The sequence below is a fragment of the Heteronotia binoei genome, chromosome 4 (genome assembly GCF_032191835.1).
Source record: "Heteronotia binoei isolate CCM8104 ecotype False Entrance Well chromosome 4, APGP_CSIRO_Hbin_v1, whole genome shotgun sequence".
Classification (NCBI taxonomy): Eukaryota; Metazoa; Chordata; class Lepidosauria; order Squamata; family Gekkonidae; genus Heteronotia; species Heteronotia binoei.
The window spans coordinates 76207323-76234651 of record NC_083226.1 but is presented as its reverse complement, the minus strand read 5'-3'; the positions used below and the strand labels follow the sequence as shown (position 1 = coordinate 76234651).

Genomic DNA, 27329 nt, shown 5'->3' with positions numbered 1-27329 from the left:
GGATTGGATCCCATGGACTCTTCAAGCAATTTCTCCAAATCTGAGGTGCATATTTCCAGATACTTAAGAATTCTGATTAAGGGCAAGGTAAGCAAAAGGAACTAATGGTGCATCAATAGGAATGAAGACATGGGGAAGGAATTGGAAGAGGCACAGCATGCAGTCTGACCATGAGAAGCTGTGCCCAAGGTTCCCATGGGTTTGTAGAGGATGCTGATTGTGTGTATTGTCTGGAAGGACAAAAGCTAGGAAAAGAAAAGGACAAAACAGAACAGTTATATTGAAATCATATTTTGTACAGATTCTGTTTGCCTGGTACATTACCTCATCCTGCAGAGTAGCAAATTCTTCAAGAATATGACCAAGTTTATCTCTCTGGCGAGCTCTATTATGCCCATGTATCTGAATCAAACTACAGAATGGCTGAAAAAAATTGAAAAAGAAAATGTGGATTAATTTTCTGACCTCAATATTATCTTTGGATCTGCTACGGAATTAGGCCTGGATTGAGTCTCTGCTAAACCTACGTTATTTCAATTTCTATAGTACTTATCCTCTATAGTTAAACTTTGGTTCTATTTCTCAAGAGACTTTAGGTACAGATAATACTATACATGTCTTTTGCCTTACATGACTTATGCATTCTAGAATGTTTGTATACTTATCAAACTCTAAATAGAGTATCAGAGCCTAGATTCCTGAGACTGTTTTAGTTAACCTTGACTCTGAGTCAACCTAGCTTAACACAGCTTTCCCAGATTCACGTGACTCTGAAAGCTAGAGATAAAAAGTTGAGCTCTGTTGTGAAGGAAAGGTCAACGGTCTGGCACACCAACCTTGGTCTGACTTCATCTATAGACTTAGAAGGCAGTCTTAAGCCTCTGCGTACTTTGTCCTTATGCAAGACTGCTGAGGGCCTTGGAATGTTTTGTACCCTTTCACCTCCTTCCTGGAATACACATTTGGGGTAGAGCGAAGGTAAACATCTGTCTCCTTATTCTGCATGCTTCTAGTAAATGATTGTGTAAAGAAGAATGTATAAAATAAATGACCACTGTCAGACAGACAGAGACTGGTGCAGAGAACATCAACCCTATGTCGTGAATTCCTTCACTGTTTATGTCACTATATGTCAGATGCTTGTCACAGAGTTGATTGGCAGTTACATTGTCTTCTATGGATGGGAAAAGGTACTTAATGCGTGAATGTATTCTTGTTCTTGGTTGTTCTTGCCAACAGCCCATTTTCTCTGGATCTTGACAAGAGCATCCAAGGATATCCTTTATAAAATTACTGTGCACATTGCTTAAGTACTGGATTTTGATTAATGATATATATTGTTGTATGTTTTAATGAATTTACATTTGGGATTGCACTTAAATAAGAGGTTTTTTAGAACTGTCTCTCTTTCTTGATGAAATTGGGAAACCAGCTTCTCTCCCTCCTCAAATGAGCACAATGGAAATGGGAGTGCATGCAGCCGTTCTTGCACCCCTCATTTCCCCAACAGGATCTCAAACCTTACTTTTATTATAGGTTATAATATCTACCTTTCAGGGAAACAGAGATACGTCACAAAGTGCCAGGCTTTGACTTTATCATCCCTGTTTCATAAGCTTTTCTCATTGTCTCTCCACTTTTTCCTCCTTTTCTCTCATCTTTGATGTCAACAGTGACAACTGACAATGCTGGACAGAAATTTCACTGAAATTTATACTATTTTTGATTTCATGCTAAATTTGTAGTAGCAAATCTGGCTCAGAAGTAGGTGGGGTACATATAGAAAACTGAATATCCAGCTACATTTGGCATGTTAGCTACTTTTAGTCATATCCCATTAAGCATGTGCAAAGTCCCTTTAACCACCAGTGAATAATCGCTGTCAAACATTTATCCTCAGCTCCCTCTAAAACTTGAGATTAGAGCTAAAAGACGTATTTTGCTGTTAAGAGTCACCCTAAAGAAAAATATGGTCTGAGACGAGAATCCCTAATTTGAATGCCAAAACTGCAAACAGGAAAACAAGAACATTCTGGGAATGTGCAGAGTATATCTCTCTTACTTAATATTAATCACACATTTCATGAATAAGTTTCTAGTTTACAGGGACTGATTTGCAGGTGAGTATAACTCTGGAGCCTCCCATTTTAATAGTTAAAAGATTTTCATAGCTATCTCCCCACTTTTCCAAAACAGTTCTGATTCCTATGCACTTTCAAACATTCAAGAAAAGGGATGGGTATGAACCAAAATTCATCTAGTTCGTGGTTCACAAACTTTGGTTTGTGCCATCATGCCCCCAGGAACCTCCCACAAACTTTCCAGGTGGCTTTGGGAGGTTCATGCAGTTCACGTGGGCTCACTTGCTGATTCATGCCACCACAGTGGTGTGACTCAGAAGACATTTAAAAGCCTTCTGAGTTCACTTGAGAGTAGTGCTGCAGCCAGGCCTGCAAAAGCCATTTAAAGAGACTCTTTAAATACCTTCTGAGTTCACTTGCAAGTTGCGCTGCATCATGAACCACGAACCTGCACAAACCTCAATTTTCCTGGTTCATGCCTATCCCTATAAAAGAACATTTCTCATGAGAATATATGTCTGCTTTTAAAGTGAAAAAGGACCTATTGTGTTATTACAAGCATTTTCCCACAGGCAGGTGATGGTATGCCAGGCTACAGTCATGTAATCAGCTTCACAAACCCTAAAAGCATTTTTACACATTTTCGGTACTTTAAATTTGCACCCACACAATTAACTCTTGGCTTCCTGATGTGCTAACCTCTGAAAGAATTTTATAAAAGGAAGGAAGGATATAAATAATCTGAAAGTGATATCATCAATACTCACTCGAATACAATGTGTGACAAAAGAATCAATGTAGTCCTTAGCCTGGTGGTTGTTGTACAGACAACACCTGTAAGAGGAATAAAGAACATTATTTTAAATTATAAAAATCAAGATACTTGCATTGTTCTGAAGAAGAATGTCTGTTTTGGCAACATGGAGTTGTCCCACCAACATCTGGGGGAAATCCAATGAAAAAACAAGTGTAAAATACTTGTTCATCTGTGTTTCTCTTTCTCATGACAACACAAATGACTAGGAGATCCCAAATATGTATACAGCTACTAACAGGCATTTACAGTACAATCCAGAGGGGGGGGGCAGAAAGTCCTTTGGGAGCAAACAAGCCGCTATGTGAGCGCAGGAAGGGCTTGCACCGACATATGACCGGCGCCGCCACAGCGGAGGGGAGTTATGTGGGTGGGAGGCTGTTCGAGTGCCGTTCCGCCCGAGGGCAGCAGTGCCTGAGGGCTGTGCCTGAGCGTGGGCAGAAGTGAGGCGGAGCGTGGCGTTCAGGCGGAGGAGGGGGTGGAGTTGGGGGCACAGCCAGTCTTGAGCAGTTTGGCCCATGACATGCCCCCCCAAGAGGCGCAATGTTACGCTGGCAAAAATAGTGGTGTGTCCCATAGGCACTCGTTGAAGCCAAAAACAAAGGTTGCCTCCGCCACTGCGGAAGCTCGCAAACCCCTTAGGGAGCAGCATGATTGCCTCGCCAATCCCCTCGCGCCTCGGGCTAATGAGCTCCCTCCCCAGCACCCAATCGCGGTCTCCCCCCTCCTAGAAATACTTCCGCTCTGGTCTCGCACAACTCAGTTGTTAGGTAGAGGAGCGTGTGGCGGGAAGTTTTGTCGGCGAGCTCCCAGCCATACAGATTTAGAGTGAGGGATAGGCAGGCACGTTGGTGACGGGTTTTGCATTGTGCGGTTGCTTTGACGGTATCTTTGACTTGCGAGGGGGAGAGAGAGGTCTCTCCCCTAGGGCTAACTGCTCTTGTTTTCAGGTCTCCACAGGTTCCGGGCTTCCGGAGGCTCTGCATGTGAGGACTGTCACCCATGGCTGAGTAAGTTCCACTGTCCAACCCGCCAGCCTCCCCCTCCCCTCGCTCTCAATCACTTGGTGTGCGAGTGTCTCTGGCACTTGAACCAGGCAGTGGGCTCCGGCAGGGGGCATTTGCTGACTCCGCTCCCCTGTGCTGCCGCCTGCTCCCTTCCCTTGGCCTGCCCTCTGTCGCATTCCCAACCCCTGGCAGGGCACGGGGTGTGTGTGGCAGCTGCCCCATTGCGGGGAGGTGGGTCAGAGACTGTCCTTTTAAAAAAGCACCCAGCTGAAACACAGCCTGCCCTTCCAGCCACCACCCCTGCAGGTGCTCTTGATCTCTATCTCCGTTTTGCAGGTGGGACTCCAACACAGAGGCTTCCGCGTGTGTCGCTCCACCGCCCCCCCCACTCCCTCAGCTGTTTCTGCCTGCCGCTCGGAATGGAGCCCCACCCATGGCGAGACTGCCCAAAGCGCACCAGGGAGACTGCTGCACTCTGTTCCGGAAAAATAAAGTCTGAACTGTGCCCTCTGTTGTCTTGGCATCTGCTGCATGTTCCCTGGGCAACCCACCCCCATCAGTGGTCTTTCCAAGGGAATGCCTGGAAAGGTGGGCAGACTTGGTTTGGAGGGGGAATGGTCTATGAGCCGCCACGCTGCCCCCTGCATGGCTGGACAGGGGAGGTGAGTGCCGTCCCTCAGCCTGCCTGGGCTGACAGCCTACCCGACCCTACAGGGCTGTTGGGTGCAGGGCATTAAGGGGGGGCTGATGAAGTGGACTCAGAGTTCTGTGGCTGATGCACTCGCACTCTGAGTTCTGCGACCCCTGGGGGAGGTGTTCTGTGCACATGGCAGGGGGCGTCAGGGCAACACAGGGGGTCTCTGGGTGGGTGGGGGTGTCTGCTGCTGGGTTGCTCACTCCCAGACACGCATTCCAGCTGCTGTCTATGACAGCAAACTCCTGCACTTGGTACTTCCTGCTTGTCTGCCTGCCATTGGCAGAGTCTTTGACAGTGGGTGGGTGTGAGCTTTTCTGTGGTCCCGTGCGGGCCTGTCTCACCCCCACCCCCGCTTCGCCACCAAGCCAGGCTTCTCGTGTGCGCATGCCCAGCCTCACTCCTGTTCCCTCCCTGTGTTGGTGGGACATCTCTCCTTTGCCTTTGATGGTCTAACCATCATTGGCTCCATTCTGTTTGGCGGCGGGTTGGGGATGGCTATCAGCCTCTCTGGGGCCACCTCTCCCCATCCCTGACTGTCATGAGCTGCGGCGCATGCACCAGAACTGGCTAATGGTGGGTGGGTGGGCTGGCCCTCCCCTCTGGCTGCCTCCTCCCTTGCATGCCTACGCCAGCGGTGTTGCCATGGCGACCGTCTCCCTCATGGCAAGCTACACCTCTTCCCTCCCCATGCTCCAGCGTGCCGAAGTCCTCAGAAAGTCTACTAGCGGCGCAGCAGCTACACCACAGCCAGCCACCACTTATGTCTGGATTGGGCTGTTAATACACAAGTACAGTATGTCTAGCACATTTACATTCTAGTCTCCTGGCCTGTGTCTGTCTTGACATTTTGGCATCACTCAAGCACAACTGTAGCCATGTTTAACTACTCTGGCAAGGAAGATAAATGTCAGCTTCTGCATTTAATAAATGAATACATGAACAAGAAAAAAAAGCAAAGTGACTTGCCAACAGTTTTGCACCAAATATGTATTTGACCACCTTTTTGATTTGCAAAATCATGAACAATTTCCAGTGATCCCAATAGGTAAGGAGCTATGTCAGAATGGAAAGAACAGCATGTATTGGATTTTATTCACAATGTGTGTTAAACGTTCGGAGGTCCATTAAATAATAATAATAATAATAAAAAAGACTAATACTCACTTAGGGGAAAGGACTGGAGGACTAACAAAAGATCTCAGGGCATCTTTCACCATATCTTGCATGAGATGAGTACCAAATACTTTTTTGTTATCCACGAGAAAAGTGGTCTACAAGAAATAGTTGTTTTGTTACTAAAATCTAGTTATAAGCACAATTTAAACAATTTCCAATATATTTTCGACTTGCCTGTAACAGTGATCTTGAAAGAACACAAGGTGACTGTTCACTAAATTCACAGAAGAAATCCTGTTATATAAACAGAAAGAAGAAAGCTAAAGTTAACACTATGCATAAGGAAGCAGACATTTTAAACAGAATTTGACTATATAAGAACTCTAATCTGGTTATATAAATATTCTATAATAACCCCATGCCTACGAGTCAATCACTTTGTCTTTTCTCAGTGAACCAATCTGCTGATGTAAGCAATGGTACATTCAGAAAGTTAAGAGGACAGAGTAGATAAGACACAGTTTGGAGAACAGATCCAGGTGGGCAGCCATGTTAGTATGAAGCAACAAACAAAGTTGGAGTCCAGTAGCACCTTTAAGACCAACAAAGTTTTATTCAGAATGTAAGCTTTTTTGTGCATGCACACTTCATCAGACAAACAGTCTTTCACTGAAGGAATTGTATAAGGAAATATCATTTAAGTTACATTAAAAGCCATCAGTATCACTGGCACATCACCCATTTCACCAAGCCACCATTCTTTTCAGAACAATTGTTTAGATGTTTCCAGGAAAGTATGGCATAAGACACTGCAGAAGTGACTCAGTCAAATGATGATGCATAAATAGTACATTATCTCTATATGTTTCTGAAATAAGCATGAAGTAGGAGAGAAACAAGGGAAAAATCTATGAAAACTTATGTACAGAAATTGCTGTTCTCATAACATGTTATACTCATGAATGAAAACAAGTAACAAGTGCAGAATATGAACAAATAACAAGTGTTGACACTTACCAGAATGCAGTGCAAATTAGTTAAATTGACAACTTCACACACAGTTTTTATTCGGTCTATAAGCTTTGAAAAATAGTTGACCATTTCTTCCCTTTTAATAATTTTTGCATAGCGAGGAAAAGTTGGAGGAAGTAATCTCTGATTAACAAGAGGCTCAAACCCCATCATAATAGGATGATCTAAAAAAAAAAACACCCAAAAAAACCCCCCTTGAGTAACCCTCACTGAGAGTCAAATCACAACCTGGTTATTTTGCCAAGAAGGGAGAAAAGACTTCAATGAACTTCATTAACCTAAAAAGCAAGGAAGGCATAAGCAATTTCTTATTTTCAATTAAACCATTTAAATTGTTAGAAAATAAGATTTTATTAAATAAGTGCTGCAATTCAAGTGAACTATGCTTGTGTGGACTATAAAACAGGACAAGGAACCAGAAGTGAGATACTAGTCAAAGTTCCAGATCTTTCAACCTGTCTTCTTGTAAGGAAAACCTTTTATGCATATACTGGAGAAGCAAGTAGAGTTATCAAAAACAACTAAAATTACCTGGAGAGAAAGAGAGAGAGAATTACATTTCTGTATTTAAAAGGCAGGGCTTTTTGTAGGAACTCCTTTGCATATTAGGCCACACACCTCTGATGTAGCCAATCCTCCTGGAGCTTACAGTAGGCCCTGTAAGAAGAGCCCTGTAAGCTCCAGGAGGATTTGCTACACCAGGGGTGTGTGGCCTAATATGCAAAGGAGTTCCTGCTACAAAAAAGCCCTGTTAAAAGGAAATGTTTAATATTAAAGAAACAGTAAATGTATAAGGTAAGTTAAAAGCGATTTTGCTTCTGTGATGAAACTAAAGCTACAAAACCGCAAGGGAGCAGTTTTATCCCTGAAGTTCTCACTTTAGTTTCTCTCATGAGAACCAGTGTAGTATATTGAGAACCAGCAGTGGAACAGAATCTGAGACCCGGGTTCAAATCCCTGCTCTGCCATGGAAACCTGCTAGATGAGCTTGAGCCAGTTACAGAGCCTGGCTTACCTCACAGGGTTGTTGTGAGGATAAAATGTAAGTGAGGATAATTATGTAATCTAGTTTGAGTCCCTGCTGGGATACAAATGAAAAAAATAAACATTTTAAGTATTTATATGGGACAGAAGTATTAAAAATGCATCACTTCAGACTGGTCAAGCTTAGCATTGGTCAGTAAGTGGACAGCAAGAGAACCAGAAGTTGCTGCAGAAAAAAATGTAAAAGCTTAAAAACAACAGCAGCAGCCAAGGAAGAGCTGTCTGAAGCCTGAAAATTGGAAGAGGAAGTGACAGAGAGATATGGAGGAAAAAGAGCCTAAGAGGGTCAACTGAGGAAGTGGTAGGTTCTTCCTGGTGTCTTTATTCAAAGTACCTGCAATGAGCAGTTCTGACCACAGAATCTAGATTCATATGCAAATAAGCTCTGTGAGTGCTTATTTGGAATGCAGGACAGTGAAAAGGAAATTGTTTCCTTTAGTATTATTAAAATGAAGGGAAGTGACAATCCCTATGCTAGTTTTTCTTCCCAATACATTCAAGCAGGCAATCAGGTATATCTGCATAACGATATTTTTTGAAAATATGCTGTATATGTCAGAAGTAGATACAGGCATTAGAGCTTTTTAAAGAGTTCCAGTTTTTCTGTTGTAATTTTTAAAAATAAAATCTTTTAAAAGAGCTTCATATTTCTAGGTCCTTTTATCACCTATCAACTGATAGTGAGGTGCCTCTGTTCTAGGAGAGACACCCAAAGAGTCATGCAGAGGTAATGACATGGGGTGGCTATAACAGCAAAAGAAGTTTAAAAGATATGAAAACAAATAGGTAGGATAAGGTAAAGAAGTGACAACTGGGTAATGGCTGTTGGGCCTAGTCAGGTTAGGAAATAATTGTGGTGACTGAGAAGATGCTTCAGCAGCCAGTATAAGGATAACACACGTTACCTTTCTCAGTAATAAAACAAACTAAAGTTAAAATACGGGGGGGGGGGGGGGGGAGAGAGAAGAGGTGGTGCTGATGGGTAACCTGCAGGCAACTGTTATGCTACACTGTGTGAGAGATTTTGTTGGAACGTCTTCTGGCAAAATATCCAGATTTCTGATTGCTTAGTAAAAAATGTCTTGTACTCTGACAGTTATAGGGAAGTCTTATGAGAGGCTAAGGCTCTGCCCCTTTTTATAATCTTGATACTAAAATGTAATATGTGTTTCATGTGAGAATGTCTTTGAAAAGAATCAAAAGCTGCAGCAGCTGCAGAACAACATTGCTTGCCTCTTAGGTGCTGGAGATGAGAATATTTCCTAACTCATTCTGACCATTTATGACCCTGGAGGCCCAACTCAAGGTGCTTCATGGTCTGGCACCAACATACTTTCACAACTCTCTTTTACAGAAGTCCCTATACTTTTAAAGATCTTCTGACTGAGCACTGCTCAGTTAAATCATCAAATGCTAGAAGCAGCCTCAGTTTTCCTAAGAATTCAGAATGATCTCTCTACTGAGATCTGAGTCAGCAGCACATTCTAACCCAAACTTTTGAAAGGACTTCCTGGGCCGTTTATTGAGGGTGATCTTAGACTGTGTGATAAGATGCTGCCCAAATTTTCAAACTGTCAAAACTGTCAGCCCACAGAGTGATACAAGAATTTTTATTGTGTAAGGTGGGGGGGGGGGGGGGCGGGGAGAGAATTCTGAAGAAAATTTCTTACCTCCTTTTGTTGTGTCATTCTGAGCTTCAATGCCATGATGTAATGAGTTGTGGATAGCAGACAGCAAGTCAGCTGCTTGAGCCATCAGTTTCTGAGCTTCTGCAACTGCGCTGGTCTGTTAGAAAGCAATTTTAAAAACAATGGTATTTTACCAAGTAATGTCTATTAGTTTAACAAATATCAAATGAGCTAGCATTCCTTCCATTAACAGCAACATATTTAAATCTGAATCTGCCCCCCCCAAAATAGATCAAAATATCCACAGTAGGGCCAGGAATTAATGAAGGGATTTTTCTACATATTTAATAGAAGCCCCTAACTAACTGAAGCATGGTAAGCTCAGCATTGTCATCTGGTGTTGTCAAGCGACTTCCAAAATGGCCACCAATCTCTCATAATGACATACTCTCACAAGCTTGCAGTCGTGAGAATATGCTGTGAGATCTTTGTGGACATGTTGGGGGTTGCCTGGCAACACTGGATAATACAGGTCAAGTTTCCATGCTTCAGTTAGTGACAGAGGAGGGAGAGAACCGAAAAAGGTACAAAATGGGAGGGATGGAAACCTGAAAATGGGAGAAATAGAAAAGGAGAGAAAGAAAGGAAACAAAAGACAGAGCCGTTGCAAGAATGCTACAAGGAAGAAAAAAGATGCGGAAGGGATAGGTTTCCATCACGAATCCTCCAGGGTCCCCTACTTGTAACACCTATTTTATGAAAACAAAGTATGGTTTGTACATGTTACATTTGGTACACATCTCTCATATGAAAACTAAAAAGTGATCTTAAGGGTTTGATTAGCACTGAAGAATATTGGCTCCAAAGATAGCTACAGGGATGACATCATAAGAAGAGCTGCTGATCAGACAAAAGATCTATCCAATCCAGTATCCTGTTTCTAGAAAGACAGTCAGATGTCTCCAGAATGCCCACAAACAGGATGCAGCCATCCTGTATGTCACCACCAACCTGTGATATTCAGAAGTAGATTGTTTCCACTTAGTAACTAAATATTTTAAGTACCAATACTTTGTACTACCACAAATGTGATTAAAATATTACCAAGAAGTCATACCTCTTTTTTTGTAAAGGCTATTAATACAGTCAATAACACTCGGGTAAACTTCACTCTGCTGAATACTGCAAAGCACTGCTGATGCTACATAGAAAAGCAATCAAAAATTAATAGTTTCCAAACAGTTTGCAGAAAAAAGGCTGACATTGTTAAAATGCTACCATTAATCATTGTACTGAAAGCCCAAGATTCCCTAGTTTGAAGTTTTTAAAATGCAACAAAATTTAAAGTAAAGAACTAATAATCAAATTGTTAGTACTGCACATTTAAGTCTCGTTACCATACACAACAGTAAATGATTACAAATTCTGTGGGATAAGTATCCAAAACTACTACTTAATTTGTCTCCTGCCACTAAAAAGGCAATCTGTGATTTTAGAAACACAAATTTTAGGACACTTTTAAATTAGATTCTGTACGGCATTCAAATGTCCTTACTTCAAGCTCCACTTCTGGATCTCTCTCTTCTCCTTGTCGGCTTCGAGTGCTCTGAAATCAAGGACATTTAGCTATTCAAAAGTATCCTGAAACTGTACTACATAACACTATTAAAAAGAACTATCTCCCAATCATACTTCTATTCCATCCTGCAAACCTGATTAGATACCAGTATTCTATACTGTACTGCATATACAGCCTAATCATAAAATTAAAAAGCAGATTATTAAAAGAAAGAAAAATTGAGACGTTAGTGTAGGACTGGAGCCCTGTGGCGCAGAGTGGTAAGATGCAGTACTGCAGTCCAAGCTCTGCTCACGACCTGAGTTCGATCCTGGTGGAAGCTGAGTTCAGGTAGCCGGCTCCAGGTTGACTCAGCTTTCCATCCCTTTCAAGGTCGGTAAAATGAGTACTTAGCTTGCTAGGGGTAAAGTGTAAATGACTGGGGAAGGCAATGGCAAACCACCCCGTAAAAAGTCTGCTGTGAAAACATTGTGAAAGCAACGTCACCCCAGAGTTAGAAATGACTGGTGCTTGCACAGGGGACTACCTTTACCTTTTTTACCTTTTAGTATAGTACAGTTAATAGAAAGCAGATTTAGGAGAAATGTGGGATGAAAGACCCATCCACACATGAAGCTCATGATCATATTTGATCTCTCAGCAGCAGATTTGTTTATTCAGATGTCTACCCTATTCATATACAGATCTATAGGAAAGGAGGAAAGACTGAACACAAATGAGCATATTAGTAGGAGCCAACCAGCTCCTGTCATCTCTAGAGATGTGAAGGCTCAGGAAAAAGCCTGAGTTTGATAGAGTGGTCTCATTAAAGTTATCTAAAATAAGACCACTGTAAAAACAATTTTTAAAAGTTCAAAACATACCTTAACTCGCCTTTGCATGTCATCTTCAACATCCTTCAGCATACCTGGAAAATATATATTTTACTCAGTTTGGATATATGAATAATTGGCTCAAATGGATATTCCTTATAAGCATCAATAATCTGAACCAAGACAATATGTCAACAAGTACAATCCTAAACTATTTATTCTGACTGACATTTACTAGTGTAAATACAATTCTTGTTAGAACTTTGAGGACTCCATATATTTAGAAATATTCTGAGAAAGAAAATAAATGTTGCATTGTTCTAAAAAAGTAGTAACAGTATGTCAATAAATTATCTGCGTTTTACCTGTAACTCGAAGATCTGTCACACTGTTTGCCATCTTAAAACCATATGTCATGGACTGAAAATCTTCCTAAACACAATAGGGGAAATTAGGTGCTACTACTAAGACCAAGAACTACAGCATGCATCACACACTTTCTGCACAAAGTACAAAACTCTTAACTCGAATCCAAATTAAACTTAGACCTATATCATTAGGTGTGTTCAGAATATTATTACAAGGTAAGAGGTTTAAGTACTCATCCCATCAATATATCAGGGCACAAAAATATTTCCAAAAATAACAGTATATACAACTCTGCTCAACACTGCTACAATTTCATTTGAAGTTTGGCCTAGGAAGCCTATAACAGATAGGCAATCCTCAGGGGTGCCTCATATCTGAAAAAAATGTAGAAAAAGTCATGGAAGAATCAGACTCAATGGGTTGGATCCAAAGACTTCATATAAGAGAAGTGTTCCACAATTTCTTCCTGTTCAATCCAGCTGCAGGTCCATTCATCCATCACATAATTCACTGTTTGGGAGTTGTTTGGAGTGATTTTTTCAGAAGCACAGGCATGGCCAGCACGTGGGAATAGGCCATGTAGGTGGCTGCCTAGGGCACCGCATGACCTATGGGGCACAACTAGGTGACCCCTCCCCATATGGCAGCCAGCCCGCGGTTTCTTTCACTCGCCCGAGACTTGCCTCATTCCCAGGCTGGCCTCATTCCCAGGCTGCCTTCCCTTCCAGGGGTGGCAACCTGAGAGCAAGGCAGAGGCCCTGCACCGCCTTTTTCCCCTGCCTGAGACTTTCTCACGCTGCGGGAAGGCTGAGCGTGGGGGGGTTGGCATTTGCATGGATCTGGCCTCACTTGGATTTCCCGCGCTATGGGAAAGTCGAGCGGGGGTGGCGTTTGCATGGAAAGCTCCTCAGGAGCAAACGGAGCCCGATTTGGGCTGGCATTGGAGGACCTCCCCCACTGGAGGGCGGGGGTGTTGCCTGGTACAGCAAAAACTTCAGCGCCAGCCCTGAGCACAGGGGATATAGCTGGTGTGTGGTAAGGGGACCTCTTTTCACGAAGGAGAACGCCATTCATTTTTCCTAGGATGCAACAAAGAGCTGATTTGTCCTAAGAAGATACTTCTCTGTCTAAGCTGAAAAATCAAGGTCTGCCTAACACTAGATAAATGAGCTAATTTAAAAACAGAAAAAGCTATAAGTCTTCCATACTGCAAAAATGCTGAACAACTGAGTCAAGAATCTGTTATAATTGTGCTTCAATAGAATCAAGGTGGACAAAAGACCCCCTTCCCTATGCCTACAGCTTCTACACAAATTTTACTTCCCAAAGCTCCTGTTGAGCTCATCTCTAACCCCTTCCCATCTGGCTCTCTTTATCTGGAAAGTGTCCTTCTGTGAAAGTCCATCTAAGACAAGACTTTACTGCCTCAAAGCCTTCCCTTGCCCCAACCAGGCCTCCACCTGGACCTTCCCTTACCCCAACCCCAACTCAAGGAATGAACAAATAGACTTACATTTCTTTTAGCACTTTAGAGACCCATAAGATTTTCAGGATATAAGCTTTCAAGATTCAAAGCTCCATTTGTCACAATCTAGTTGTTCTAGAACACAGCTACCCTCTCCAACTATCCATTGAATAGAAGCTCACCTCTTCAAATACTGCAGCTTTGTTTACTTTTTCTCTGGCAATATCACAAATTTTTAGAATCCCCAGAGCAAATGCCTTCATGGCAGGATCCTCAATAAAATCTGGATTATGAATATAAAGGCAAGTGAACACTGTCTGAGCTAAAGAATGGCCTTCCAACCATGTTATCTGAAAATGTTAAAAATGAAAAGGTGAATAAGGTGATACTGTAACCCTTCATAAATATTTCACTAAACATTAATTTCTATCAATTCCATTATTGTGAACAGGTAGAGAAGCTATTTTAAATTTAAATACTGTCCACTCCCCCCACCATAAACTTGAGGGGAAGATGCAGTTTATACATTAAAATTTCATCCGTATGTCAATATTCTAATAAACCACCAAATCTGTAACTGTGCATTAAACACATTACATCATCCTTGGTTGATCCTGGGCCACTCACTCTGTCTCTCAGCATCATTTACCTCACAGGGGTGTTGTTATAAGGATACAGTGGAAAGAGGAGAAAAATGTTGTGAGCCCTTTGGGTCTCCATTGGAGAGAAAAATGTTAGAGTACAAATATCTAAATATGTAGACGTGTGCACAATCCAAGATCTTGGCAAGGAGCAGTGGTCTCCGTGCACAAACAGAAGGGAGTGATAATTTGCAACTACACTACATCCAAAGGTTGAACACATACAAGGCACCTACTCTACTAGGTTTGTAGTACCAATCAAACAAAGTAAGAAACCAATAGCCCAGGGACATCATGGCGACTATTAGCCAGAGATACTTTTATTTATTGTTCTAATATTTTCAATTGCAAACTGCCTTGAAAGTCTCAAAGCAGCATACAAATGCAAGAAAATAAGGTAACTGTGTAATAACCTAGCCCAACACCAGAAAGCCCTTCCATGTCACACAGCAGAAAACCCAGTTGACTGGCTCCCAGTCAATGTCCAAACAAGCTTAATGGAGGACTGTGAGATGCAAATAAAAAAGGTACCATAGTTACCAGGCCACAAATATAGGATTGGGGGCAACAAGAGGCCAGCTAGACTGGAAGCACAAGAACATACTAGGTCCTGAAACTACACTGGCCTTGTCCTATTTCTTCCCTGTCCTCAGAACATAGCCTCACAAGAACCATCACCCACCACACCAAACAACTCATTCTCCAATCACAGGCTGAAGTGGCATAATGGTCGGTACACAGCAGTCTCTTTCTGACCCCTGCGTGTTAGAACTAGGTTTATTTAAGTTTATAAATTGATTTCTGATGAGAAACAAAGCAGTAAAGGGGGGGGTTATATTTAATGAACAATGTAAAATTTTAAATTATTTTTTTTATTGTCCAAAGAGATCTGTGTTTGTAAATGACTAGTTTCATTACAAGTTACATTTTAAAATGGATCCCAGTTTTAAAACCTCAAATATTAAAAGGTGCACTTCTCTAAAACTGTGTTGGACATGTATTTTTAAAACACCTTCAGGAGCATAAAAATATAATAGTCTTACCAAACAGCAAAAACAAGTGTCCATTATTCCTATCAACTCAGGTAAAGATAAGTCTTTAATTTTAATTGTACCATCCTTAAAAAGAATAAAAGAGAAAGTGCATGAGTTTGCATTTACAGCACAAGATGGGGTATTAAGATAAAAAGAAATCACTTGCATTTATCACCTTTTGAAGTTTAGTTTTGCATAAGCACGCATGTGTACCTGAGACACTGATACAGCAGTAGTATGTGCACCTTTCCACAGAGTTATGCTGCTGGCAGGCAGAGCCATTTGTACGGCCTCTACATATGTCGATAAGAAAGCTTTCTTCATCTTATCCCCTCCCCTCCCCTCCCCATCCTCTCATCTCTTCTCTTATTTGTAGACTACCTTTCTCACTGAGACTCAAGTCAGATTACAGAGTACAGAAAAAGAGAAAAAAAATGTAAAATACATATAGGATATCAAATGAATACAATATGACTAGGAATACAAAACTGAATGGCAATGAGAAGATTAAGGACAGACAAAAGGATGTATTTCTTTACACAATGATTGAAATGTGGAATTTTCTGGCAGAGGATATAGTGATGGCCACAGGCATCATAAACAGCTTTAAAGTAGATTAGATAGATTCCTAGAGAAAAATTCCTATCAGTGAGCTACTAGCCATAGTGACTAAAAGCAAACTAAGAACCATCCTTTGCTCCTGGAGGTCTCTTTTTAAAACTAACCAATTCCATTAAATATGTGCATTTGTGCCCATTTATTATAATATTCAAAAACTACCTTTATTTTATTAAGAATCTAACAAATACAGAAATGTGACTAACCTTGATAGCTTGTTCAAAGTTAAGAACTTTCCGATTAACTTGATTTCCAATCATACCAGCATCCATTTTAGGATCCATCATTTCAATAGCAGACATAGCTTCAAAAAGACCAAAACTAAGGGCAGCAAACACAGAAAGAAAAAACCCTTACGTTACTACAAATTAATTTATATAAAGCAAAGCATTATTTTTAGCTCCCCAGGAAGAAGTAGAAACAATTAAAGAATTTACATACACCTGTATCTAAACAGAGGATTATGTCAAGTGTTATGAGGGAAACTTTTCTCAATCATTACGCAATTCAATGCATATCATGTACACTTGCAGTACAAAAGATTATTTTTAGTCCAATGTGAGATAGACTGCCATGTGCCCCAACAAAATGCTGTCTTCCTCCATTCCCCCAAGTTGCCTAATATATTAAAGATAAATACTGGCTTTCACCACACAGTGGTTTTCACCATGCACATCTAAAGGCTGAAGTTGTTCAGGATTCACAATAAAACAAAAAAGTTACAACACTGTACTTGTTAAGCCTGCTTATCTGGCAGTATATTACACTCCAATCAATTGGACATACTCCCACCCAAAAAGTGTTGACAGCTCAAGAGTGTTGTATATGAAGCAACCATTTGTGAAATGTATGTTTTGATCCAAAATAACTTGTTCAAGGGGGGCGGTGGTGGTCAGGAGAGACTACAACTACACTTATGTTTAGACTGCAGCCTTAAGCACAACCTTAAACACGCTAAATTCCTCTGCATTCAAAGGAAAATAATCCAGGTAAGTGTGCACAGAAGTTCCAATGTAGTTATCAAATTAATGACACATTACACAAAATAAATTCTAGATCAATGCTAATCTATGGTCTTCTAATTGCTAAAGCAGCAATAAGAAGTATAAATAACTGGAAGTAAACACTATAAACATTAAAATAAACTGCTTCTAAATATTTGTTTTAGACAGATTTAAGAAATACTTTTCACACACAGACTCACAGTTTGTCATGTAGCAGCTCCCCCAACTTCAATTCTAAAAGGAAATGAAAGATCAAGTCATAACAGAGGTACTAAACTATTTTCAATACTAAACAAAATAAAATATGATTATATGATAACGCTGTGTATTTTTCTCATGGATTATATATAGTAAAAGGCCAAATATATACCCATGTTTTTCAGCTTGCTCTTAGCTTCAATCAGAAATAAAATTCCAGATTGCACCTGGTTTATGTGTCACCTCAGCAAGTAGATGCAGTAACAGAATACTTTGCCTTCTAATCCACAATTTGCTCTATACTTCTTAAATCTATCCTTAGACCATAGGGAGAAACTGTGGGGTGGGAGACCCAATCTCCAACTGTCTACCTGTCTGGTGTTGTTGGTTATTTACCAGAAAGGTGTTTGGGGTTCACTGCATGAAGGAAAGGCCTGCTTGACAGCCATCTTCCTCAGCTAGCTTCCTCCAACTGTGGCATAACTGCTTAGATGAGTATCATGTGTGAGAACAGCTTTTATGACTAAGGTCTACAAGTCCTCTTGCACACATGTGTCCTAGCCTGCATTTTTCTATCAGCATAAATGACAGTAGCTCTGTGACTATCCACATATGTATGAAAGAAACTGGGATCCTTTTCAAGCATCCATCTGGGTAAGTGACCTGTTAAAAACTCTTACTGGCTATCAAGATAGCAAGCAACACTAAAAACACACTATTTTTGCACATTCTTATAATGGAGACATTTTGCACCAGACTCCACCCACAAGAAAATGCTAGGCTCTGCCCTCAAATTTACCACTTTGTTCCAATACTTCTAACAATCTCATTCTGAGTTTCCTAAACAAACCTTAAGTTAGATTTACCTCTACAGCAGTCTTCAAAATCCTGGGTAATATCTATCCAGCTTGTATTACTCTTTTCCATCTTCTCGGGTATGCCTGGCTCCCATCCTGAATCATCATCTTCTGCTGAAGCTTTCATAACCATGATCTGTACAAACGTTGAAAATCAATCACTGGCAAATTGAATAAAATAAATACATATGGCTTTAAATAATAGTTTTGTAGCAAACAGAAAGAGAAGGGGGCCAACTGCATTAATCTTTCATTCTCCAGATTTTGGCATTCGAGATCTCAGAACCATCTTCATGCTGGGATAGGGAAAGGGAGAAGAAATGAAGAGAAGCCTGGGAGGAGTGGGTGGAGCTCGGAAGTGCCCGGTTAGGGTCAGCCTCTTCACATCAACTGTAAAACATCAACCCGCCGGGTCAGATATGGGTGACTTAGCCCTCGACAAGGAACCATTGGTGGTGCTCAAGGAGGCAATGCCCACCAGCTTCTAATCCGCACATTACGTGACTTACCACAGGCCTTCCACCCGCTACCTCAAGGAAACGGCTGGAGAGGATGGCGAAGTGCCCTCCCCACCTCTTTGCAACTGCCTGGACCCCGGTCCCCCGCGTGTGACGGCTGCGAAAAGAAGGGGCGGGGCGTCTTACCGAGTCCGTCTACCTCCGCCTCCCACAGTCAAAAGAATCGACTTCCCCTTTCAAGCTCAACATACATGGATTTAAGGTGCATGCGCAGACTCACGGTATGCCACGATCCGACTCCGGATATGGTGGCTACGCGTGCGTATGAAAGTCAGCACTTCCTTTCCTCTTACATTGAAGAAGGTACAGGGCTGATTGTTGTGTTATCGGGAGGCCGTGAAGTTTCGGCTATCTCTTGTTAGAGCGGTAGATACTTAGAGCAATTAAGAATTTTTATAACTGCGGTGATTGGAAGCATCGGCTTCTATCCACTCCAGAAATAAAACAGAAGGATAGATAGAAATTCAAACTGAGGTCTTTTTTTGCTGGTTTTTTTTGTTTTGTTAAAATGGCTTTGTAAATGTTTCTTGTATTGGAAGGAAATAAGCTGTTTAATATTATTGTTATTGAAAACAATATGCATGAATGAGAAAATGATTTGGGGAAACCCCCAATGTGGTCTTATTTTATAACATAGGGTGAGGTCTGATATTGTTTACAACGGCTCTAAAGTGTAGTTCAGAATTAATCCCATATTGTTCGTGGCTGGAGCTGAGGCAGAATGTTTTATAACAGCTCTGGTGGAGACATGCTGTGTTCATGTTACTCTAAAACAGGGATGGCCAAACTTGCTTAACGTAAGAGCCACATAGAATAAACGTCAGATGTTTGAGAGCTGCAAGACTTGAACATCAGACAAGAAAGAAAAAATAGATGGGGGAGGGAAAGGTGGAAAGTGAGCAACTTTAACTTTATATGTATTCTTCAAGACGCTGGCTTGACGGAGAAGTGATTTAAAGAGACAAATGCCTTCTTTTCCAAGCTGGCCAACTGTGTAGTGGGGGCTCCAAGAGTGAAAGAGCTATGTGTGGCTCCCAAACTGCAGTTCTCAGATAGCACAAATCTCAGATAATACCAGAAACTGGTAGGTGTGCAAAACAATTTAGCCAGCTGAGTTGAGCTACTGGAAAAAAATCAAACTGTACCAGTAGAGTCAGTGTAGTGGTGAAAAGTATTTGACTAGTACCTATCTGGAAGATCCAGAATCAAATCCTCACTTGTGCCATGGACGCTCTCTGGGTAACCTTGAGCCAGTCACACTCTCAGCCCTTCCTCACAGAGTTGTTGTGAAGACTGAATGGAGGCTAGGAGAATGATGTTAGCTGTCTTGGGTTCCAACTGGGGAGAAAAGCAGGGTACAAATGAAGTAAATAAATGGTAGCATAATAATTGTATTGGAACCAACTGAAAGTCACTAGGTAGTGAATTAGCTTTTCAGTTTTGCAGGACTATCAGGCTGTGTTTTTTTTAATAGGGTGGAGTTTAAAAAGATAATGTTGGTAAAGCTTCTGCTTTGTGTGATAGTCTTAAAATGGTGATTGAGGGAAGCTCTTTGCAGGCAAGTGAGCTGAAAGAATGCTGTGGTGGTAAATTGTGAACTGCATCACATTAGATTGCAGATGGCATCAAATTTTGGAATAACTTTATGTTAAAAACTCCTTGCAAATAGAAAATCAGTACAGTAAGCAAACAGAGTAGAAGCTTTTACTGTGCAGTGCTAATTTTTAAATAATTGTGGAATATGTGAAGGAATATTCAGAGCTGGAATCCATCACCTGCAGTCTGAAATGACTCTACCATCTTAGCCTCTGTCACGTGTAATTCCTCAAGGATTCATCTCTTGGTCTTTCTAGGAAAATATTTGAGATGTTCTAGAACCTTTTAAAAGGATATCAATATTGATAGATAATACTTGAAAGTCACAAGGTAATACTTTTTCGACTTTCTACCACTACTCCCTTGTACCTTCTATCCTTGGCCTATGTTGATAACAAGGATTTTAAAAGAATATCAATGAAGATATGTTTCCTCTGATGCTGAAAGATCTTGGGCACATATTTGTTAATCAAATTTGATTTTAATTTACTTTTAAAATCCTATATCCTACTGTAGTGTATTTAGTTTCTCAACACCATTCCATGTTAGTATATTTATTCTAGATGCTCCTGTGTGCTCCTGGTGCATCCATGGAGATATATGTAGGTAGCTCTTCTTTTCTTCCTCACATCCTAGCCTAATTCCTTTGAAGTTTAAGAAGTGAGAAGCTGTACCTCATGGGTATAAAATTTGATATGAGGCAACCAAATATTCAGAGACAAAAAAAGTTATGAAACATTAAGCAGAATTTCATCCTTGTATATTGTTATAAAATTTGCTGTTTCCTGTCACCTTTATTCAAGTGGGGAGAAAAATTCCTGAAATTGTTTGCTAAAGAACTATTCTGAAGTTTGATATTTTGTGTTCTCTAACATTTCTTTAAAGAGCCCCGTGGTGTAGAGTGGTAAAGCTGCAGTACTGCAGTCGAAGCACTCAGCTCACAACCTGAGTTTGATCCCAGCAGAAACTGGTTCAGGTAGACAGCTCCAGGTTGACTCAACCTTCCATCCTTCTGAGGTCGGTAAAATGAGTACCCAGCTTGTTGGGGGGAAAGTGTAGATGATTGGGGAAGGCAATGGCAAACCACCCTGTAAAAAAAGTCTGTCGTGAAGCAGCATCACCCCAGAGTCGAAAATGAGTGGTGCTTGCACAGGGGACTACCTTTACCTTTAACATTTCTTTATAGATTTAGTCTTAGTCCCCCTTTCCATCAGCTTTGTCTTTCTCTACTCCTAAGTAGGCAGCTTTTCCTTATTTAATTCTGTCACTACATTTCTAATTGTAATCTTCCCTTTGAGACTCAAATCAACAAGTTGCATTCTAGTTACTGAGTTAACTTATTTGGTCATGTCTGTTCTCCCACCTTTATTAACCATTTCCTAGTCATTCCTAAATACTACCCAATTAATTGTATTTCTTCAGTGGCTGTATCTCAGATGGGTTATTAAATTTTCTTTGAAAGATCTGTGAGTGGATCTACTCAATTTTTTAAAAAGATAAATTGCAGCTTTGAGAACAATAATTGAGACTAGGACCATGGAACAGTTTTGTTGGTGGAAACCAGTTCAGAACTCATAAGCCGTTTTTAGCTGTGGAAGATGAAAAAATAGGGGAAAAGAAGATGTTCCTGTTTCTTTTCCAGGGATAACAGTAGTCCAGGAAGAAGTGGTCAGTTTCTATTGGTAAAACAGTTTAGGGGGTGCCCAGGATGCCCCAGTATGGTATCCATGGGCACCAAGCTACCTACCTTTCTTGGTACCTACCAAGTGTGGGTGGGACCAAGTAGGACTCTAGCTCAGCACTGAATTTATCATTGAGGATTTGATTGGCTATGTAGATTAAAATAACATTATTTCAGTGGCAGCTGCTACTGCAGTATTTGTTTTATTTTCTCTCACCCAGTGTATTTTTAAAATTATGCCTCTTCTCCCCTGCACTTGGGCTTCCTGTGTGTGTGTGATTTTGCTTCCTGTGGGAGTCTTGTTGTGGTTCATTCCATCTATTGCAGCAGCCATTTTGTGATTGCACCCACTGCATTGTGTCAGAATTCCAGAGGTTCCTGCAGGTTCAAAAAGGATGGTGACCCCTACATTAACCGCTTCCCCATTTGCCACAGCCCCAATCTGAATTAGAATCTCCATTTCTGCAATTTACATTTGTAAATGCAGTACAGATTCATTCATTGATTTTGTAGCATCTCATCTAGTTCAGCCTTTAATCTGCATCTGATTGCAGTTGCAGGGATTGTCTGCTATATTGCTCATTAACACTTAGAATCCTCATGTCAGTTGAATAACAGTTGCTTAATATCTCTTACTAGTGGTTTCGGGCATTGGCTGCAGATGGCTGTATTCACAACTCTGATAAACGCTAAGTAGTTTTAAATACTTCCAAGATACTTTAAGCTGCTTTTTTAGCCCTTCTGTGTTTTACTTGATGATTTCAAGGACTTGGCATTCTTATTATTTTTAAGTACCGACAAGGAGTCACTTGTTTGCAGTCCAATCACGGCTATCACCTGGCCAGGCACAGCCAACTAATTTACAATTGGCCATGAAGACTGGAAGTCTATTTTTGTTGTTGCTAACTTTCTATGTGGAGCTTTTTCCCGTACAAAAAATTTGGGAACCTCTCCAAGTTGTAAAAGGTTACTCTACTTCTGCTGCTCTTTCCTCTCACAAAAAGAGTTTTGGAGCAAAGAATATTTTTGCATGTATCATTCTAAGGTCTATTTAATCTTAATAGTACTTGCCTTTGTTATTGCTTTGAAATTTGAACAACAATGGCTCCGGCAAGCGTCCGAGGGATGCAAAGGAATCATCTTCTATCCCTGCTAAGAAGCAGTCTAAGATTGGGGAATTTTTAGTCTCCAATACCAAACAAAAAGCTTCTTCAACTGCTTTTGTTATTGAAACTACAAATCACTTTTCTCCTTTGGAGTGTGAGATTGAGGAGGAGGCAATTAACACTTTTGCCCATGAGGACGAGGCTGACCTGAGGCATTTAAAAACACAGCAGACTCTGATAATGAGGATATTGTTAATTCCTCATTTGGGTAAGCATTCCTTGAACTTACTGCCAGAACAGTTAAAACCCTCTTTGAAAACAAAAAGTATCAAAGATAGGGTTTCAAACCTGGCATCTGATATAAAACTGCTAATTAATGCAACCAGAAAAACGCACCAATCTCAACTGTCCTCAAAAATTCCAGTGGCTCAAGAAAATTTAGAGTCAAAGTCTAAAGCCTCCTCAGTATTCAACTCTGAGCTAGATGTAGTTGGTAAATACAGTAAAAAACCACAAAAATTGATTTTTCAACCAAATAAGGTGTGTTAAACAATCTGCAGCTACAGAGATAGGATTCTGAGCTGGAGGAACAGTCACCTAATTAAATCTCATATCTATGAAATTCTCCAGATTAATTATCAGAGAATAGATTTGTTTAACATGGAATTTTTAAACTGTTCATTTCAGCCACAGAGAATTTTATTGACTTTTAAAACCCCTGATATTCCTATTCTAATTCAGAAGCAGAAAAAGTTTCTCTGGACAAAGGGGATATTCCTAGCTCGCTGTTTTGTAAATGCAACAATGGCTGAACCACTCCTGACACTCTCTAAAATAAAGAAGTTTTCCAAGTCCCAAGGAAAGCCAACAATTCCAGAATTCTCCAGCCGGCTACACCCAACAGAAAGTCCCTGATGGGTCTCAACAGATATTGATCTTCTACACTCTTTTGGAAAGCTACCAACTATGGAGCAACATGCAGTTATTGGGAGACTGGAACTTACTAAAAACTGTTTCCAATTACTTATAGAGACAACAACTTGCTCACTTATCTCGAAGGATAATGCAATCCAAAATGAACATGAAAGTTTTACTATGGGAAACTCCTTCACTGAGAAAATTTAACTCAGCCTCCCAGTGAGCAGACACAGCAACATTCAGAGCAACCAGGTTTTTAAAATGCCAAATCCTCACCCCGACCTTCTTTTTCTGACTCATTCAACATGGACACAATGACGGCCCAGCCTGAGATGCAGTCCTTGCAACGCAACGGCTGTATCTTCAATGATTCGCAGAAGTCATTGGATCAGATAACAAGGATAGAGTGACTAACAAAGGAAACAGGAACTGGGAATTTATGATGTGTTTCCTGGAACATAGCAAGCTGGAGAAACAAACTGATTTAGATTTTATTAATTTCCTAAAATCTTTTGATTGTATCTTTTTACAGGAAACATGGTCTACAGAAATGCTAAACTTTGCAGATTTTAGAGTTTTTAATCTTCCTGCTTACAGAATTCACTCAAAAGGCCGATGTAAAGCAGGTCTAGCAATTTTGGTGAAATCCTATTTACAAGTCAAGGTATCTGCTTTTAGTCCCTGTCCACCTGTAGCCCATGCATTGTTGTTGTCATTTACTGCACTTCATCTAATCATGGTTAATGTGTACATTCTATCCTCTAATGATGAACTAGAGTTAACTGCTTATTGGGAGAAACTTTCTGAATACATTTTGTCTATATCCAGGCAGTACTCTTTAGCCCAGATTATGATTGTGGGTGATCTGAACGCCCGAATTGGCTCTGATAATAAAAAATGGATCTCCTCCTTGGGCTACGAGGACATAGAGACCTTACCTCTACAGCTTGGGCTGACGTACCATTCCAAGGATACTCTACTTAACAAAGCTGGTTTAAGCCTACTAAAATTTTGTATCAAACATGATGTCCAAATAGTTAATGGATTCCCCCAGTTTCCATCTGCCATTGAATTTACATCCTGTTGTGATTGCAGTGTGCTAGATTATTGTCTATGCTCACCAAATCTATTCTCATTTATTAACAACATTTCCATAGAACCGCATACTGAAAGTGACCATTTTCCCTTAGTTTTTTCCTTAAAGATGAACCCAAGGGGAGTTAACTCTATACCATCTCAAAGTGAAAACGTCTCTTGTGAGGTCATGAAAAGGATAAAGTGGTCTTTATCTCAAGAAAGAGATTTCATTTCTCTTTTTAAGTCTGGGAGGTTCAAAAAATTAGGAATGGCAATTACAAATTCAAACAATTGCTGAAGCCCTATTTGAACTTGCCTTGCTGATTAATCTTTGCAGCTCTAAAGCTGTGGTGAAGTTAGGTATCCAAATGGTTTGACCAGGACTGCTTTTCTTGGAAAAAGAAATTAAGAGCCTTATTTAAGGAAGCACAATATGGAAGAGATACACAGAAGCTATATGATATTTAGAATGTAAGAAATCCTTCTTAGAGGTAATTGCAAATAAGAACATAAGAAGAACATAAGAACATAAGAGAAGCCATGTTGGATCAGGCCAACGGCCCATCAAGTCCAACACTCTGTGTCACACAGTGGCAAAAAAATTTATATACACACATACACTGTGGCTAATAGCCACTGATGGACCTGTGCTCCATATTTTTATCTAAACCCCTCTTGAATGTGGCTATACTTGTGGCCGCCACCACCTCCTGTGGCAGTGAATTCCACATGTTAATCACCCTTTGGGTGAAGAAGTACTTCCTTTTATCCGTTTTAACCTTTCTGCTCAGCAATTTCATCGAATGCCCATGAGTTCTTGTATTGTGAGAAAGGGAGAAAAGTACTTCTTTCTCTACTTTCTCCATCCCATGCATTATCTTGTAAACCTCTATCTTGTAAACCTCTATCATGTCACCCCGCAGAAGAAAAAGTATTTTCAACATAATTGGGACCAACTCCTTTACGCCATAAAATCTAATGATAGTAAATCCTTTTGGAGATTAGTTTCAGATAGCATGAAGCCTAGAGCATTTACCAACCCTAGAATTTCTCCACAAACATGGGTTGACCATTATTCTAAGATTTTTGAAGATCAAGTCGTCCCCTCTACTGTTATAGACGCTTCTGTATTTTCTGATCTTCCTGTTTGGCCTCCTGTTGAACCGGATGAAATTATTGAGTTAATTGATGGTTTAAAAGTTGGCAAAGCACCAGGTCCTGATGGTCTCCCTGCTGAGATTTTTTAAAAAATTGCAGTCTGGTGGTCTGAACCTTTGGCCAACTTATTTACATTAATTGACCATTACGGAACTGTCCCAGATTCCTGGCTTAACTCCATAATTGTTCCCATCTATGAAAAAGGTAATTTAAATCTTCCCGAGAATTTTCGCCCCATTAGTTTATTATCCATTATGAGCAAACTATATGCAAAACATTTAGAACATCGGCTGACAGATTGGATACATTTGGAAAACATTATTGGCCTAGAGCAAATAGGTTTTCAAAAAAAAAAAAATCTATTGACCATTGTGTCACATTGGCTTTTCTGGCTGACAAATACATGAATACAAGAAAGGGGAAGCTCTATGTAGCTTTTATAGATCTGAAGAGTGCATTCGACTCTGTGGACAGAAACAAACTATGGAATAAACTAAAGGCTCTTAATATAGATCCCCGTGTTAAATCTATTAAAGAATTTACATACAAATACAACTTGCCAGGTAAAATTCTCATCTATAGGATACCTAACTGAAAAAATGCCAGTTTGTAAAGGAGTTAAACAAGGGTGTGTGTTAGCCCCACATCTTTTTAATCTTTTCTTAAATGATATGTCACAATATCTTCCATAAATGGGCACCCACCTAAGTTAAATGATCTCTCAGTCCCAATATTATTGTATGCTGATGATACCACTATACTTTCCTCCACAAGAGCCAGCCTGAAAGCTTTTAACAATTACTGCCAGCTTAACTCACTTGCTATAAACTATTCCAAATCTAAGGTTGTGGTCTTTTCTAAAAGCTGGTGACCACAAAAATGGTATATAGGCAAGCAGGAGATTGAGAAATCCAAATGCTTTAAATATTTGGGCATAACCTTTAATTACAATCTCAAATGGGCAGCTCACAGTGACAGAATAATAAATATAGCTAGGTGTTCTTCATCTCAAACAGTTTTATTATAAAAAAGGTAACCAATGTTTGCCTGCTGCAATCAGAGCTTTTAATGCTAAAACACTATCACAAATTTTGTATGGTATCCCTCTGTGAATTAATGCTCTGAACCAAAAAATAGAAAATATCCAGGCTGCATTTCTGCAACAACTTTTAGGAGTCCCCAACTGTGTTCCTTATTTTGTAATCTGTTCAGAAACAGGCCAATCTCTGATTGAAACAAAAGCTTGGACTCTAACTTTTAAATATTGGTTACGGATATT

General features: G+C 40.4%; 2 protein-coding genes across 4 annotated transcripts in view; one reads left to right on the top strand and one right to left on the bottom strand.

The window, feature by feature from the left end:
• NAA35 (N-alpha-acetyltransferase 35, NatC auxiliary subunit) overlaps positions 1–18129 on the bottom strand; it is a 28388-nt gene extending 10259 nt beyond the window's left edge. The window contains exons 1-15 of the mRNA XM_060235438.1: positions 18006–18129; positions 17142–17175; positions 16144–16258; positions 15329–15403; positions 13827–13994; positions 12176–12242; positions 11862–11905; positions 10975–11025; positions 10537–10620; positions 9462–9576; positions 6733–6911; positions 5950–6009; positions 5764–5870; positions 2849–2915; positions 325–423 (exon numbers count right to left, since the gene is read on the bottom strand). Of these exons, the coding sequence (XP_060091421.1) occupies positions 325–423; positions 2849–2915; positions 5764–5870; positions 5950–6009; positions 6733–6911; positions 9462–9576; positions 10537–10620; positions 10975–11025; positions 11862–11905; positions 12176–12242; positions 13827–13994; positions 15329–15403; positions 16144–16258; positions 17142–17175; positions 18006–18129 (1389 nt within the window). The remainder of the gene's footprint in view (positions 1–324; positions 424–2848; positions 2916–5763; positions 5871–5949; positions 6010–6732; positions 6912–9461; positions 9577–10536; positions 10621–10974; positions 11026–11861; positions 11906–12175; positions 12243–13826; positions 13995–15328; positions 15404–16143; positions 16259–17141; positions 17176–18005) is intronic.
• A 563-nt stretch (positions 18130–18692) lies between these two features.
• AGTPBP1 (ATP/GTP binding carboxypeptidase 1) overlaps positions 18693–27329 on the top strand; it is a 135108-nt gene continuing 126471 nt past the window's right edge. For 2 of the 3 annotated variants that reach the window (XM_060235437.1, XM_060235429.1), the window contains exon 1: positions 18693–18817. The gene's annotated coding sequence lies outside the window, so the exon portion shown is untranslated. The remainder of the gene's footprint in view (positions 18818–27329) is intronic. The other variant, XM_060235433.1, reaches the window with a different exon arrangement.